Genomic DNA, 16,255 nt, shown 5'->3' with positions numbered 1-16,255 from the left:
ATGATGTAGTAATTGCATAAATACATAATTTGAGACCATGGTTAAGTGTTGTAGATCTTACAAAACCACAGCACTAAAGGCTCATTAATCTTGTATCTGTGCTTTAATTCATCCCATTTGGGGTCCCCTAGAATCATATTGATGTCCTCATTCAGTTTGGGCCCCTCTGTACCACTGGTTTCCCTTATGGAGGCCCAGCATGTACTGAATTTGCCTTCAAGGAAGAGATTCCTTAACTCCCTCTGTCCAGGGCCCACACTTGAAACAATGCAATCTTCATATGAGTCTCATGAAATCACACCAGTACTTTGGTTGTGTTGGGTTTAACCTGAAACACAGTAGAGGCTGTACGTTAAATAACTCTGACAGCACTGACATGGCTTTGATAAACCCAGATTTGCTCTGGGGATTAGCCTGGTGTTTCTCCACTCCTTCGGTTGTATAGTTCTAGTCAAGATTGTCAATCAACTGCAGTGAGAAAGAAAGCTCAGTTTAGTGATTTCTATACTGTATATGTGTGGTTGCAGTGTGGAAATGTCTGGTACGTCTTTCACAAATAGGCTGGCCACACTTAAAGTGCTCATATCATACTCATTTTCAGGTTCATAATTGTATTTAGAGGTTGTACCAGAATAGGTTTATGTGGTTTAATAAACACCATATAGCTAGCCATACAGCTCATCTCTTCACCCTGTGTGTTGAGCTCTCTGTTTTAGCTACAGAGTGAGGCATCTCACTTCTGTAGCATCTTTGTTGGGAGTCGCACATGCGCAGTAAGTACTGCTAGCTTGTCAGTTGCAGAGCATGAGGGAGTGCCATGCTAGCAGCTAGGTGAGCATTATAACGTGTGTTACAAAGTGACGCACCCTCGTCATGGAAGTAAAGGCTGGACTACAATAGAGCTGTTTGGAACAGTTTGTGAACAGTGTTTTCTGTTGGAGATGGTAAGTCCCTTTGGGTGGACTTTGGGCTTTTTCACAAAAAGATACATAACACAATAAAGGAAAGGGAAAAAGCCAAAAAGCATAATATGAGCACTTTAACTTTTACTGAATTACACTTTAAATCTTTTGAATTATGATGGCAATTTTCCATGTGGGAGTTGCCGTGAAGTGTTCACAGCAGTATGGCAGTTGGCATTATGGGATTACCAGGTCAAGAGTCATTAACAATGACTGAAAAAATGCTTTAAACATGCCAGGTTGTGTTGCAAGGAAAGTATTAAATTATGTGCTATCTGGGTGTGTGACTGCAACACGTGTGTGTTTGTTTGTGTCTGTCCTTTTCCTTGTGCCCGTTTTTCTTAGCACCTCCATTTGAGCTCCTTTGTTTATATGTACAGTTTTACTTCTTGGTCAGTCTGCTATGAAACAAAGCTGTAAAACTTTAAATTAGATTTTAAAAGACAACACAGGACTCCAGTCCTACCATATACTTATTTTACTGCTCAGAGACAGTGCAGCCACTCAGACTAACTTACTTAGACACTTAGACACTACCATTAAACCAAACATTACTGTTTAACAGAAAGAGATAGATATATATATTTGCATGAATGTAATGTTGGATCTTTGGAAAACATCTAAGAAGAATTACATGGTTTAAAAGTACAGAGACTGCTCATCTGTTTTACTATTTGCTGTGCCACTGGATGTATGCATTTCAGCAGTAACTCTTCTTTTTTTGTTGTCGTAAAAATGTCCATACATTGTATAAGAATTTACAGCTTTTTGTCTCAGGTATATATCTTCTCCACCCTTCTGTTTACTAATGGACATCAGTAAAATATGTATAGCAGCTATATTTTAGTTCCTGTGCCTGGTATTTCCATTTTTACACTTGTATTCTCATACGTAATCTATTTTCATCTAATTATTTTTGTTTTATAACCTTTATTTAGTCAAGACTGAGGTGCAGTTGGTCTTTCCTCCTCTTCCTGTGGAGCATTAGTTATAGAAGTGCTACTCCCCCTGCTCCTGTGCTCTGTTGGGGTTATGATGCAGTACTGTTGACCTTCAGGCTGTTGGAGACATTGCCTCCTTTCTCCTGCCCTGGTGGGGTTTAACTTAATGTGCCTGTTTCCTCTCATGGTCTGCTTTTAAGAACTCCTTAGGGTACTGGTCCACTGCTGTGTGTTTTTGTTAGAAATTTAGCTACCATAAAATGTGCTTGTTTGTTGCTATGCTTCCACAGGAAACACAGTTGCTGTGTTGCATCTTAAGGCATTTTCTGTCCGTTCATTTTTATTCAAAAAAGGGTATTCTGTGTAATTATCAAATCTCCAGCTAAAATCACAACCCAGTCTCACGGCAGTTCGTGTAAATGTACACGTTATTCTTAATCTATTGATACGTGTTCACGGAGACGTTTTTCTCGTTTTTTACGTGTAACTGTTACGTTATTTTATCGGGGAAAGGTCGCCGGGAGGCGGCCGAAAAGGTCGCGCACGGGCCACCACTCGCGATCGGGGAAATGAGGCGCCACACGCCGGCTAAAACAACGTCACGGGCCGCCACTCGCGATCGGGGAAATGAGGTGCCACACGCCGGCCAAAACAACGGAACGCAGGACACGGGAAATGAAACGCCACAATAACGAGACGGTTGGGGTTAGGAAAAAAAAAGAACGGGGAAAGGAACCGTCACACGCGGGACACGCCAACAAAGGAACTGCAACGCGCGGGACAAAGGTACTGCCACACGCGGGGCGCGATCCTCATCAACCTCCCTACGCGGATTTTCGGCTTTTTATATTACTCCCTACAATTTCGTTCTGTGGCCACGAAATATGCTTCCCATTGAAATACATTGGTTCACATTTTCGTGTTGTCCACCACGTAAAAAACGACAAAAACGTCTCCGTGGACACGTATCAATAGATTCAAATAACGTCACATTTACACGAACTTCCATGAGACCGGGCTGAAAATCAATAGTTTTTCGCAGATTTGGAATCCGAAAATGTTATAAAATGTGTCTTTATGTACACATTGCACTACCACAATAGCCATCAAATAGCCATTAAAACCTACTATACAGTAAGAGATATTGACCTGGATGTGAGGGTCAGGTCAAGTCTGTATTGAGCACAAACTTTTGTTTGTTGTTAAGCAGCTAGTGTGAGTGTGTGGACCCGTACCCTCAGGCTTTTTGTCTAGCCATATTGATCTATGGCAGAGGATAAAGAAGCAAGAACAGTACAGCAAATATATAAAAACACAACACCTTATTTCTAACATGGGCTACATGGGGTGTAGCATTAGCTTGTCTTGAATGAGAAAAACTGATGGAAACACAGTCGTTGAAACAATCTCAGAAATTCAACAATGGAATGTTTTTTCTTCCGTCCACAACTACGATCGTTCAAACATACTTCCAATGTTGATTTATTTGACTAATGTTTTTGCAGTAACACCACTCTAGTTTTCACTTATGTGTTCCTTTGGTCTGGTCAGCGTCAAAGCTTCTTTAAGGATCTCATATGATGTCATACTCTACTAAAAGGCCTGTCGAGGCCTCTGTGGAGATAGTGGTGGGAGGTTGTGGATAAGGAATGGGTAGAATCACACATACACACACAGATACATGGGCATGCGCAAGGCGTTAACACACACGCACGCATGCACACACACAAACACACACACACACACACACACACACACACACACACAAACACACACACACTAAACAGACCTACAGTGTGTGTGATCCATGGGTGTCCCCTGTCTCCTATGGTCTTGCCTAGTGTGAGGACTGATAAAGACAGACAGACTCAGCTTCCAGATCTATTTAAAGGCCAGTTCTACATAAATGCATACCTACACTGACACTGACTACCTCTACTACTATACCCCAACACCACCACCACCGCTACACTACACACATACAGTACACGCTGTTGACACTCAAAAGCTGAACCACACGTGGCAATAATCCTGCCAATCACTCTGCTTTTACTTGGTGCCCTGGCATTCTCTCCCGGTCACGTTGGTCTGTCTGCTTCAGTTTAAGGGGAAATTACAACAAAAAAACTGTACCAAACCAGCCCACTCTTTCCACTTCTTCCTAATAAGGCAGAGAAAAAGAAAAAAATAGACTCAGAGTGTGTCCCACCTTCAGGAATGACGACTGAATATATTTTAGAGGGCTTTGTTTTCATAATCAGTATCACTTTTGTTTAAAGAACAGTGACCTCATTCTCAGGAAAGAAAAAAAAGAGGCATGAATGGCAGCAAAGAGTAAGTAGAAGGAGGAGATGATTGAACCACAACAGAAAAGGATGGAAAGGCGTAGAGATGGACTTAAATAGAAAAAGACAAAAAAAACAAAGTTAAAGCCATGTTTTACGTTAATGACCCTGGGCACAGTTGTGCCTGTCCATAAATCACCAAGCCGCTAAGGCCTCCCACCCCCTTCTCTGAATCATGTTTGATCTCATTGCACTCGTGGGTGATGCACAGACACAAAAAACCAACTCACAGTATCATTTTGGCTCTTCTGCACTATATTTTATTATCTATTTAGTGCTAGTTAAAGATACAGAGAAGGAATGCAAAAAGAGAAGGGAGAAGAATGAAAAAGGGTTAATTTGAATTATTTTTGACAAACATCAGGAAGAAATCAAGTGGATTTTTTAAATATTCGATTGATTTATTGAATTTAAAGTGTTTGTTGGACTTCAGTTGGATAATATTATTCCCTACTGTTCTTGGAAAGAATGCAAAATAAAAAACATGCAAAAGCTGCCAAAAACATTCTCAGCAAGACAAATTAGGTGCAAATCGAAGATAATATCAAAGCTCACGAACCAAACAGGATTTGAGGCAAAGAGGACCAGCTCTGGTAAAGAAAACTGAGATATTTATAACTGGGCTGATGCAGTTTAAGTTTTTCACATATATAATATTTGGAAATGCCCAAGGTGCAGTTAATCTAAAAACAGACCTGGACACACATGCTGTGTATGTGCATTCATTTAAGCCTATTAGCAGGTGCAGATGTTGCAGAGTGTATAAACTGGTCCTTGTAGTCTGTGTTATTGCACTACCCTGGGGTAACATTTCCTGGGCCAACCCGTCATGCCTGAAATCACTGTCACCACACCCTGCATAATACATCATATTGTGTGTACGTGTATACGTATATTTGTGTGGGTGTATGTCAACTGGGCCTTTGTCCGTTCACTACTCTCACCCCTTTTTTAGACATAAAATCACACATGCATGTGCAACAGTCTCTTATTGATTCAGTATGACTGGTTGCTTGCTGGTAAAGCTGATGGCATGTTAGGGCACAGCCCTGGAAACATCGGTCAATGATCTCACTCCAGTAAGAATAGAACAGAGAGATTAAACACAAATGCAAAACTGAGAACAGAGAACATCCGTGAGGGCACGGGTGATTTGAGAGGAGATGAAGAAGAGATGGCATCCTCCTCTTTATGACAGATCAATTCACTGTAATGCATAAATGAAGGTAAAAAGCAGAATTAAAGGTCATATATGGCGGTACATCAAAACAGAACATGGTGTTCGAAAGAATATTTAACAACAAAAATCACAAGTTTTAAAACAGTTTAGCTCTAGTTGACTTTAATAATGCAATGCATTATACAATAATATCTGATGAGGATGAGGATTCACAGAATGATAGAAAATAACTGGGACGCTCAACAATTGAATGCAATTCAACAAGAAAATAATTTGTGCTAAAACAATTTAACATTGAATCATCACAGTTTACTGTACTGCAGGGCTGGAGGGCATTAGTTTGTAAGATGTCCTGCTGTTTTGTTCATTCCCTGTAAATTCCAAAAGAGAAAATTGTTGAATAGAGTGGAAACAACAGCCCATGAAAGCATTTACAAAGCTATTACATCAGTGTTATGTAATAGCCTGTGTATTTTCCAAAAATAATTTATTAGGAAAACATCAAAAATCAGACTAAGGAAACTAAGAAAACATGCAAATTATTTAAGCACAGCCAAACCCTGATGACCAATATTCAAAGAAAATTAGAATAAATATTACCTTAAATGACTTATACTTAACAAAATATGGAAATATGTGTAAGCTCCACCACTGTAGCCACAGCATGCACTCAGATGTGGTAAGGTATCAAAGCAAAACCAAAATGGCTGTCACTACAAAAAGATTGCTTGGGAAACACAGACTCGCAGTTACACGAACAGACTAATCACTCTGTTATATGATATAAAACTTCCATAAACATGAAACAGAGTTAACACAGACACGTAGAGCCTGACAGTTAACATGGAACATGGAGGGTTACAAATGCAAACACAAAGAACGGAAACATATTTTATACCAGCTGCTATTAAACTATGATCCAAATTAAACAGTTGGTGGGAAAAACACACACATGTACAGCCCAGCAAATGTTTCCATATGAAATGTTTGTCACTGTCACACTGTCAGTGTCTTTATTGCATCCATTTACTCTCTGACCCTCACACATCTGAGCTATGGAGAAACATTCCTGTGGCAAAGTGTTTGAAACAGTGCAAGGTCCTGTTGTTCCTCTGCTATGCTTAGAGATATCAGCGCCCATAATCCTGTGACATATTTTTTTTTGTGTGGCAAATTTCAGAATGAAAACTAAATCAAATATGGTTACTGCTGTTTCCATGCGTACAGTATGTCGCTTGTTTAAAAGCCTAAAATTACCTTTGACTGTGCAAATCCCCAGAGAAAAGGTTTGAAAGCCTCTGAGTTAAATTAGACTCTCGTTCACTTGCATCTTTTTTTCCTCCCTCTTACCATATGACCCCAACACATTTCCATGTTGGTGTTTCCAGTTATAGCTGCAGTGCAATCTAGACTACAGCACACAGGGATGATGGTGTTGTATTTGAAATACCTACCTGATACCCCGGTGTTCTTCCTTCATATGTGCCTCACTCATGTCCATGCCATTGGTTGTGCAGGTGAAACCATTGCTGTCCTTAGATCAGCTTGGATGCCAATGAATACTTTGGCGTTGCACTGATTGGGTACTTGTTGGACTATTTACAGTAGTGTGTCCAGGGAAACCCACAGGCCATGACATAGTCATGAGATAAAAAAAAAAGGTTAGGTGTATTGCCTCGACGAAAACAGGAATCTCTGTAATGCTTTGGCAGTTGCTCAGGGCAATTCTTTTGCTTTTAGTTGAGCGTTGGAGGCTTATATTAAAGCAGCATAATCATCCCTCCTTTATTATTAGTGTCAAACCACAACAACCAGGGTTCTTTAAACATCCATATCTCAGAGTATTTTGTCAGTAAACCTTGTTGGGGGAAGTACATATAGAGCCTAGGAGGCTTACTTCCGTGCGGAAAAGCTCTTACAGGTATGTTAAATCCTCAGGTTTAATGATAGTTGTCGTGTGACTGCTCAAAATACGATTTAGACTGTTGTAGAATAATTTAATGGCATGGTGTCTTTTTTGCTTCTAGTCTTAAACAGGATGGCATTATCAGGACACTGTTGGCAAACTTGAACAAGAGGCGAGGAGGTAAAGGCCAAGTGTATGAGTAGCCGTGTCTGTAGACTGATATGTTTCCAGCCACTACAACGCTGTCGGTTCAAATTTACAGAGGTGAAGGACATGAACCTCCCTCTGGAAGATTCTAGAAGGGCTGCTCCGAGAGGGCTGCTGACATTCACACGTCTTTGGTTACTGCATAGCTTACTTAACCTTTAATTTACGTTAACTTGTGTATTTTCCCCTTCATATCATGCTCAATTAAGCTGTGATGCACTGCAAGAACCATTGAGTTACATTCATTTGTTCCATGTGTGTAACTGCTCCTTCTTAGTGAGCAAAATTCAGTAACTCTTGTAAATTATTAATTTTGCATCAATAAAGTTGTGTCCTATTGCAACAGTATCATCTTAAACCAGACGGTTCAACTAAACACTGTAAACAGATGAAACATGATCTGTATTAGGATGAAGTGCTAAGCTGATGTCACTTCTGAGTCAATTTAACAGTGTGAGTAGTTACAGAAGGTTCCTCAGATGACCTTTATGGGAGCTCAGGGCATCAAGAGTATCAAAGACCAAGAGTATCAGATTGATACAAGCCTTTATACACTAAAAACAGCTGCCTTCAAAAGCATGCATACATTAAAGAGGGCACAATTTTTTTAGCCTGAGCAACTTAAGTTTCAGACTCTTGGATTCTCTCATAGCTGATGACAGAAACCTCTCCATGTTGGTTTTCCACACTGAGAGCTCAGGTTTAGTCATACATCACCATGACCACAGTTTCTCTCAAGATTTGAATATTTTACAGTATGGCCTTAGCAGCTTTGATTAGCTCTATAAATATCAGCGCGCACACTTCTGAAAAGCTTGTTTTATTTCATTTATTTCAATCTATTATAAGAATACCTTTTTTTAAATATCAAAAACAGACATTTTTCAAAGGAAATATTGAAATGAAAAGTAATAATGATATCATAACTAAAGCACTTTCTCTTTCTCTTCTTCCTCCCTCTCTCCAGGGCCTCCAGTGTTCCTAAACCTCCTCCTGTGGCACCAAAGGTACTGTAGCACAGCATGTCACTTTAATGACAGAAAAGTATTATACACTTGAGTGCACAGCATGTTTATTGGTAGAAACAATAAAATCCTAAAATGTTACTTTTTAATTAACACAAGGCACACCAAGTGAAAAAGTTCAATTCTGGCTTGATAGATACATTTTAAAATACTATATTCTTAATCTATACTTTCTATAGTTTAATAAAACATTTCTGACGAATTGTCAAAAAACAAATCTTAAGTGATACGCCTTTCATCATTGTAAAATTGTTAGTCATTTTTTTCTTGCAATGCAGAATTTGTTTGCAATTTAAAAAAAGTAATGTTTTTTAATTGCCAACCTGTGGAACAGGAAAAAGAAACGTGTGACTAATTAATTATAATAAAAAAGAAAGAAAAAAAAAAGTAATTTACCTGGGGTACCAAGTGCTTTGAATACTTTTCTTTAGTTACTACACCCTTCTGAAACGATGCCATACACACATTTTTGCTGCATGAAAACCACATTTGTCTTGATTTATGTAATTGTGTTTTTTCTAATGTTGTTACATTTATTTTTTTTGTTGTAAATGACAGTTAAGTATACGGATGCTTCTCAGAATACATTTACAGAGACTAAAGTTATTGATTTTTTTAGCTACTTTATTATATGGACAAATCATCAGCTTATAAAGCCTGCGGGACAAACACCAAAATTATAACCTGAGTTGCATCGGTATAGTGTGTGCTGTGTTGTGATTGGTTTTTGTTTTGTATTTGCATGCTCTTCTCTCATGCCGATAGGATGACAGATCAGACATCATAAAACCATTGGCCCTCACCCATCCCCCTACACCATCCCACCTCCACCCTCACTCCTCCAGCCCCTCCACCATCCTCTACAACAAGGCCCCCAGACCTTACGGTGGCTGTGCAACTGAGAGCGAATACCCTCCTTCACAGTCCCCTTTCACTCCCTTCATCCCATCCCCATCCTCTGCCTTCACTCCTGCCTCCTCCAACAACAGTCCTCCTCTTTATCCTCCTCCACCTTCTGTCTCTTACCCATCCTCTTCCTCCTCCTCCCCCCCTGTCCTCACTGCGCCCCAGCCATCAGTGTATAACACACCAATAAACCTCTACTCCACTGAGAACGCATGTGAGGTGGCCATGGGGCAGAGGCGGGGCCTTTTGGAAAGTCAGGGTGGAGCCTTGCCTTTGCAGTTTCATGGGTGAGTGGCGATCTCTCCAGCCAATCAAACAAATTAATCAATTCTCTGCATTTTATCTTCCTCCGACTTCCTCTGTCTTGGTTCTGTTCAAGTTGTCAAATGGGAGATGAGATCCTACTTAGCCTGTCGAATGTCTACTATATCACTTTTGGTGTTTTTCCAAGCTTATGTCAAATTTTATTTCCCTCGCTGATCAGGCACGCCAAGGTTCTTCCACATCATTAAATCAGACCCACATGTCTGTTTGGTGTTTTATTTAAAGGACAAACACTACAAAAATAAAATAAAATACTGCACACTGTACTGAGATCCACAGTTTGAGTTTGTAAAATGAGCCTAATTTTGATGCTTCTTTGGGTGTTGTTTATTATAGTGTTGAAAAGTGACCGTCACAACTTGGCAATGTGCTGCTGGTTTGGTGGCCAAAATACTGTCAGTTGTTTGTGTACTATGTCATGTCAGAGAACTTCAACTACCCGTCTGGAAACACTGATATGTAAGTTGGTGAATGTACCATTTGTTTATGGTAGAAACTTGAGAAGGGAAATTCTGCACTCAAAAAACTTCAATAGCTGGGTTCTTGTGATGGAAAACTGGAAAATTTATGGAATTTAAAACATAACCTTAAGTTTTTCAAGGTTGAATGTTTGGAATTTAGGACTTTAACATACAGTTTACATTCAATTTTAGAAAAAGATTAGAACTAAAATCACTACAAATCCCTGGCATGATGGCTGTATGGATCTTTGTTCTCAACTTAACACATATCAACTGTCTATTTCCATTAAACAATCAAATGGTCACTCACTCTCCCAATTACTGAGTGCATTTTTGTTGTGTTTTTCCCTTCATTTTTTATGAATCATTCATGATATTCTATTAATATATATAGATATACACTCCCCTTAAAGATTATTAGGAACACCTGTAAGATTTCTCGTTAATGCGATTATCTAATCAACCAATTACGTTGCAGCTGCTTCAATGCATTTAGGGTTGTGGTCCTGGTCTAGACAATCTCCTGAACTCCAAACTGAATGTCAGAATGGGAATGAAAGGTGATCTAAGCAACTTTGAGCGTGGCATGGTTGTTGGTGCCAGACGGGCTGGTTTGAGTATTTCACAATCTGCTCAGTTACTGGGATTTTCACGCACAACCATTTGGGTGGCCAAAATGCCTTGTTGATGCTAGAGGTCAGAGGAGAATGGGTCGACTTATTCAAGCTGATAGAAGATCAACTTTGACTCAAATAACCACTCGTTACAACCGAGGTATGCAGCAAAGCATTTGTGAAGCCACAACACGCACAACCTTGAGGCAGATGGGCTACACCAGCAGAAGACCCCACCAGGTACTACTCATCTCAACTAAAAATAGAAAAATTAGGCTACAATTTGCACGAGCTCACCAAAATTGGACAGTTGAAGAAATGTTGTCTGGTCTGATGAGTTTTGATTTCTGTTGAGACATTCAGATAGTAGACTCAGAATTTGGCGTAAACAGAATGAGAACATGGATCCATCATGCTTTGTTACCACTGTGCAGGCTGGTGGTGGTGGTGTAATGGTGTGGGGGATGTTTCTTGGCACACTTTAGGCCCCTTAGTACCAATTGGGCATTGTTTAAATGCCACAGCCTACCTGAGCATTGTTTCTGACCATGTCCATCCCTTTATGACCACCATGTACCAATCGTCTGATGGCTACTTCCAGCAGGATAATGCACCATGTCACAAAGCTCGAATCATTTCAAATTGGTTTCTTGAACATGACAATGAGTTCACTGTACTAAAATGGCCCCCACAGTCACCAGATTTCAACCCAATAGAACATCTTTGGGATGTGGTGGAATGGGAGCTTCGTGCCCTGGATGTGCATCCCACAAATCTCCATCAACTACAAGATGCTATCCTATCAATATGGGCCAACATTTCTAAAGAATGCTTCCAGCACCTTGTTGAATCAATGCCACAAAGAATTAAGGCAATTCTGAAGGCGAAAGGGGGTCAAACACGGCATTAGTATGGTGTTCCTAATAATCCTTTAGGTGAGTGTATGTATGTGTGTGTATATATATATATATATATATATATATATATATATATACATATTTGCTTCTCTTCTACTGTATTTTGTATTATGGTCAGGTGTTTGAAGGCAGCACCAGATTTAAACATATTAGTGGTTACTCACTCATCGCCTTTACATAATTCCCGACATCATCTTTTCCCCCCTTCTGTTTTTGTCTCATCACTAACTCTCCTCTCTCCAGAGGCTTAGTGAGTATAACTAATGATGTGATGCTATATGACTAAGCTGTGTATACAGTATATAGCCTACATTGGTAATTGAAGCTGTGTGGTATTCTCTTTGCTTTTGTAGCAAGTCAGTCAGTAAATAAAGGTTTCAGCCTTGAATCCAAGTAGATTTACACATACAGGTTGTCGCAAATTCAGTCTCCATTACAACCAAATGTACAAAGGGGCAATTTTGCTTTAACAATTTACAGATGAACCAGAAGCATACAGGTGAAACTCGAAAAATTAGAATATCATGCAAAAGTTCATTTATTTCAGTAATTCAGCTTAAAAAAGGTAAAACTAATATATTACATAGACTTATTACATGCAAAGCGAGATATTTCATGCCTGTATTTGTTATAATTTTGATGATTATGGCTTACAGTTTATGAAAACCCTCAGAAAATTAGAATATTGTGAAAAGGTTCAATATTGTAGGCTCAAAGTGTCACACTCTAATCAGCTAATTAATCCAAAACACCTACAAATGGGTCCTGAGTCTTTAAATGGTCTCTCAGTCTGGTTCAGTAGAATTGACAATCATGCCAGATGCTCCTCGAATATTACCTGCACAGTAACACACCTAATCTAAGTATTTCAAAAGGTCGAACACACATACAGATGTCTATACAATAAAAACCGCTACGTGATTACCATTATATCCGAGGGTTGAAGTTGCATTTTAACGGGGCAGTGCAAGTTGCTGCTCTGCTTTAGCTGAAGCTAACGCAGCCTGAGCTTTCACGTTACAATATAAAAGGTGTTGACTTAGCTTGCACACAAACAGTTAATTTACATGTCTACGAGCATGTTAGCAAACTACACCAAGAGACAAATACAGAGGAATATTGATAGAAAGCAGGGGAAACTAAATTAGTACTTCCATACTTTTTAGCATTGGCTAATTAGCAACCTGCCTGCCATTAGATGTTAGCTTCCGAGCTAGTTAGCAGCTAGCCCCAGAAGCTCATGAAAACAAGGCTTTCACCGGAGCAGTCTTACGTTATTTCCGAACCACTCTTTTCGTTTCAAAATCGGAAATCAAATGAACGAAAAAGTACACGGGCCCAATTACAGTTCACTGTTGTATGAAATGTCGTTTGTGTTTAGCCTACATCAGTTTCTGTCATCTAATGTGAAACAAGAGGCTAGCTACCGGTCTTGGTCCGTTCGAGCGTATGGGGAGCTTGATGTCAAGCCCCGCCTTCCCGCAGGCTGCAGCGAGATGCTCCTCAAATATTTGGCCAGAGAAAACCCAAGAATATACCGCAAACCCAGACGGAGTACTGAAGAAAAATGAAAATTGAGCGGAAGTACGTAGGAGGGCGGAGCCAGGCTAACTCAAGATACCCAATGGACTGAATATACTCCTCTTCTGACTCATAACTTCTACGTTCATTTTCATGTTTACACTCTCTGTGCTCTTTTTTTGTGGGCAACACTCAACAAAAGGATCAGTGGTTTCTCTTTCTTTGACACTCAGAAGATGATCACAATGAGTGATCTGCACAATGTAATCTTACACCATGCAGCCGTGCACACACGCACAGACACACAAACTGCTTTTCAGTTGGGTACATAGCTTTCCCCAAGTATCCTAAATGTAATTTACTGTAATAGCATGGAATACTAAGATATGGGTCTGTCTTTAGTATTTCTATGGCTTTGATTTGCTTTCTTTACGTAAACATTTCCATCTAAATGTTAATTTCACCTTTTTAAAGGTCCAATGTGTAGGAATTTCTCCCATCTAGCGTTGAGATCATATATCACAGTCAACTCTCTCGCAGCACGCAGTTCAAAGTACATATTACAGCTACGGTAGCCTTCACGTTTCAAAAAGCCAGTCTCTTGCTCTTTAAAAAAAAAAAAATCTTTTTCTGGGCATTCCTGAAATTTGGATTTTGAATACGTGTGGTCCTCCACGTTTCCTTCTTCAAACTTGCCGGGGCCGGGAAGCTATGATACCCATTAGCAGCATTAGCAGCACTTGTTAGTTTATCATATGACAGCGAAAACACGAAAGGCGGAGCAGTATGTCCTATATGTCCTTTACTGGCTAACGTATTTCAAGATGGTGCATGAATATGGATATGGAGTTCATGCAAATACAAATGTAAAATTTCAAGCCAAAAGGAATACTTGGAATTGATGGTGGTGGAAGATATTTAAGTTTAAGTTTGTGAACGGGCAACACAGATTTTGATAATGAACAACTAAACACGTTACACACTGGACCTTTAAATCCTCTTTGCTTATATTCCCAATGATGTCCTATTCAACTACAAAAGTTATTTGGTCATCTAAAGTAGAGGTCAAAGTAAGGGTTCAGGTTCATACACTTACTTTCCTTTGTAACAATTAATCCATTCATTTTATTTATCTATTGCTGAAGTGACAATGTGAGACAGCATAAGTTTCCGTACCTTGCATCCCGTTGCTTGTTTGCATGCTTTAAATGAGCTGTGTGTTTCGTTTCAGAGGGGATTTTTAATGACAGCTTCAATTTTCTTACTGTAAAATGGCAAGAATATGTGTCATTGTTCTCTGTCTTTCTCTCTTCCTTTCAACCCTTATTTTTCTGCTTTGCAGACTGCGGCACCTCCTCAAGTCACAAAGTTAGTCTCTGAAGCATGTCAGGTTACATGTGTTTGACTGCCTGCCTGCCTACCTTTTTACTCTCTTTACCTGTGTCTACTTTATCATGGCAGCTGCATGCATTTGTTTATGATTTTAATGCAGAGCATGATTCATGATAGTAATGTTTTATAGTTGTTAGCTTATTTTCATGTTTAAATTATGCAAGAACTGCGGCACACATGCATTCAGCTAATTAAAGTTGTGTGTAATACAATATGCTGAGGCTACAGTATATTTTGACTGTAAATCACAAATTCTGAAATCCTGTCAACAGAGCGACACACACACAAACACATACACACACACACACACACACACACCAGTATTAAGTGTGTGCAAGGCACATTTACTGATTATGCATTCACACAAACCACACATAACTTCACATTATGCTGCACACTCATGTTGTTCCTTACCATTTGAATAAAAATACTGTATTATGTTTACCGTCCAAACTGTCCAAATTGGGAATAACTATACTTTTATAGAAATCCACTCAATCCAGCAGCACCACCATGCGGTTGAAAATAGAACTGACTTGTATTTAGAAGCTGTTGATGAGATTTTAACTGGTATGTTTTGCATGCATTAGGAGTTGTGGTCCATATGTTGTTGTTGTTGTTGTTGTTGTTTTTTACTTTCTTTCATCTACTTCTACTTCCTGCTTGTTACAGTAACATTTTCTTAAATTATTTCTTGATTATTTCTTCATTCTTGTATCTCTTCCCCTTTTTCTACTTTACTTCCCCTTTAGTGGACCTCAAAGTATTTTGAAGTAAGTCTTTTCAGATGGTCTCTTTATGAATGTTGCTGTTTTTTTTTCTGGCTTTATTCAGTCTATTTCTGTTTTTCTTCTGTCCTTTCAAGAAAACCCCTGCCTCCAAGGTATCCGCTTGATTCCAAAATGTCAAATTAAGTGTGGTCTGATTATTTTTTACAGTGTGCCACATTGCCACTTCATGTAACTTAATAATAAATAATTATTTAATAATAAACAGTTTAATAATATCCCTCTAACTGGATTAGTGTGTGTGTTAAATAATACAAATACATGGATAGAAATTTAAATCCTTGGTTGAAATTAACCTCCTAAAAAGACTAAACACAGCTTTGTCTCACACACTGATGGTCTGAGCTACTACTAGAAGTATAAAATGTTTTATTGAATCCTGCAATAATTAAAGTTCTACTTATTACTTTAATATACTGTAATATATCCAAGGAAATGACATCAGTCTCCATATCTATTACTTTGATCAGTTATATGAGAAGGAGGATGTAAAATTTAAAGTATATTTGCTGATGTCATCCATCCTGTTCTACCCTGTCCTTGCAGAGTTCCCAGGAAACACGTTGTGGACACAGACATCCAATTTTACCATGTGCCCACTCATGCTGATGCCAGCAGGAAGCGCATAATGGAGGACACAGAGGACTGGCGCCCACGCAGTGGCACCACCCAGTCCAGATCTTTCAGGATTCTGGCTCAGATCACGGGTACCGAGCGTGGTACGTTACTGACTGAAGTGCACACGGTGACAATGTTTGTTGTGCAC

General features: G+C 39.3%; 1 protein-coding gene across 4 annotated transcripts in view; it reads left to right on the top strand.

The window, feature by feature from the left end:
• Window positions 1–16,255, top strand: part of pdlim5a (PDZ and LIM domain 5a) — a 61,998-nt gene that overhangs the window by 22,774 nt on the left and 22,969 nt on the right. For 2 of the 4 annotated variants that reach the window (XM_039803173.1, XM_039803176.1), the window contains exons 4-6: window positions 8,509–8,548; window positions 9,332–9,759; window positions 16,036–16,208. In XM_039803173.1, coding sequence (XP_039659107.1) covers window positions 8,509–8,548; window positions 9,332–9,759; window positions 16,036–16,208 — 641 coding nt within the window. Of the gene's footprint in view, window positions 1–8,508; window positions 8,549–9,331; window positions 9,760–14,651; window positions 14,678–15,453; window positions 15,475–15,566; window positions 15,585–16,035; window positions 16,209–16,255 lie in introns of all 4 variants that reach the window. The other 2 variants (XM_039803174.1, XM_039803175.1) reach the window with 2 other exon arrangements.

This window comes from Perca fluviatilis, chromosome 6, assembly GCF_010015445.1.
Source record: "Perca fluviatilis chromosome 6, GENO_Pfluv_1.0, whole genome shotgun sequence".
In the NCBI taxonomy this organism is placed as follows: Eukaryota; Metazoa; Chordata; class Actinopteri; order Perciformes; family Percidae; genus Perca; species Perca fluviatilis.
This window is presented reverse-complemented; position numbering and strand designations above follow the sequence as displayed.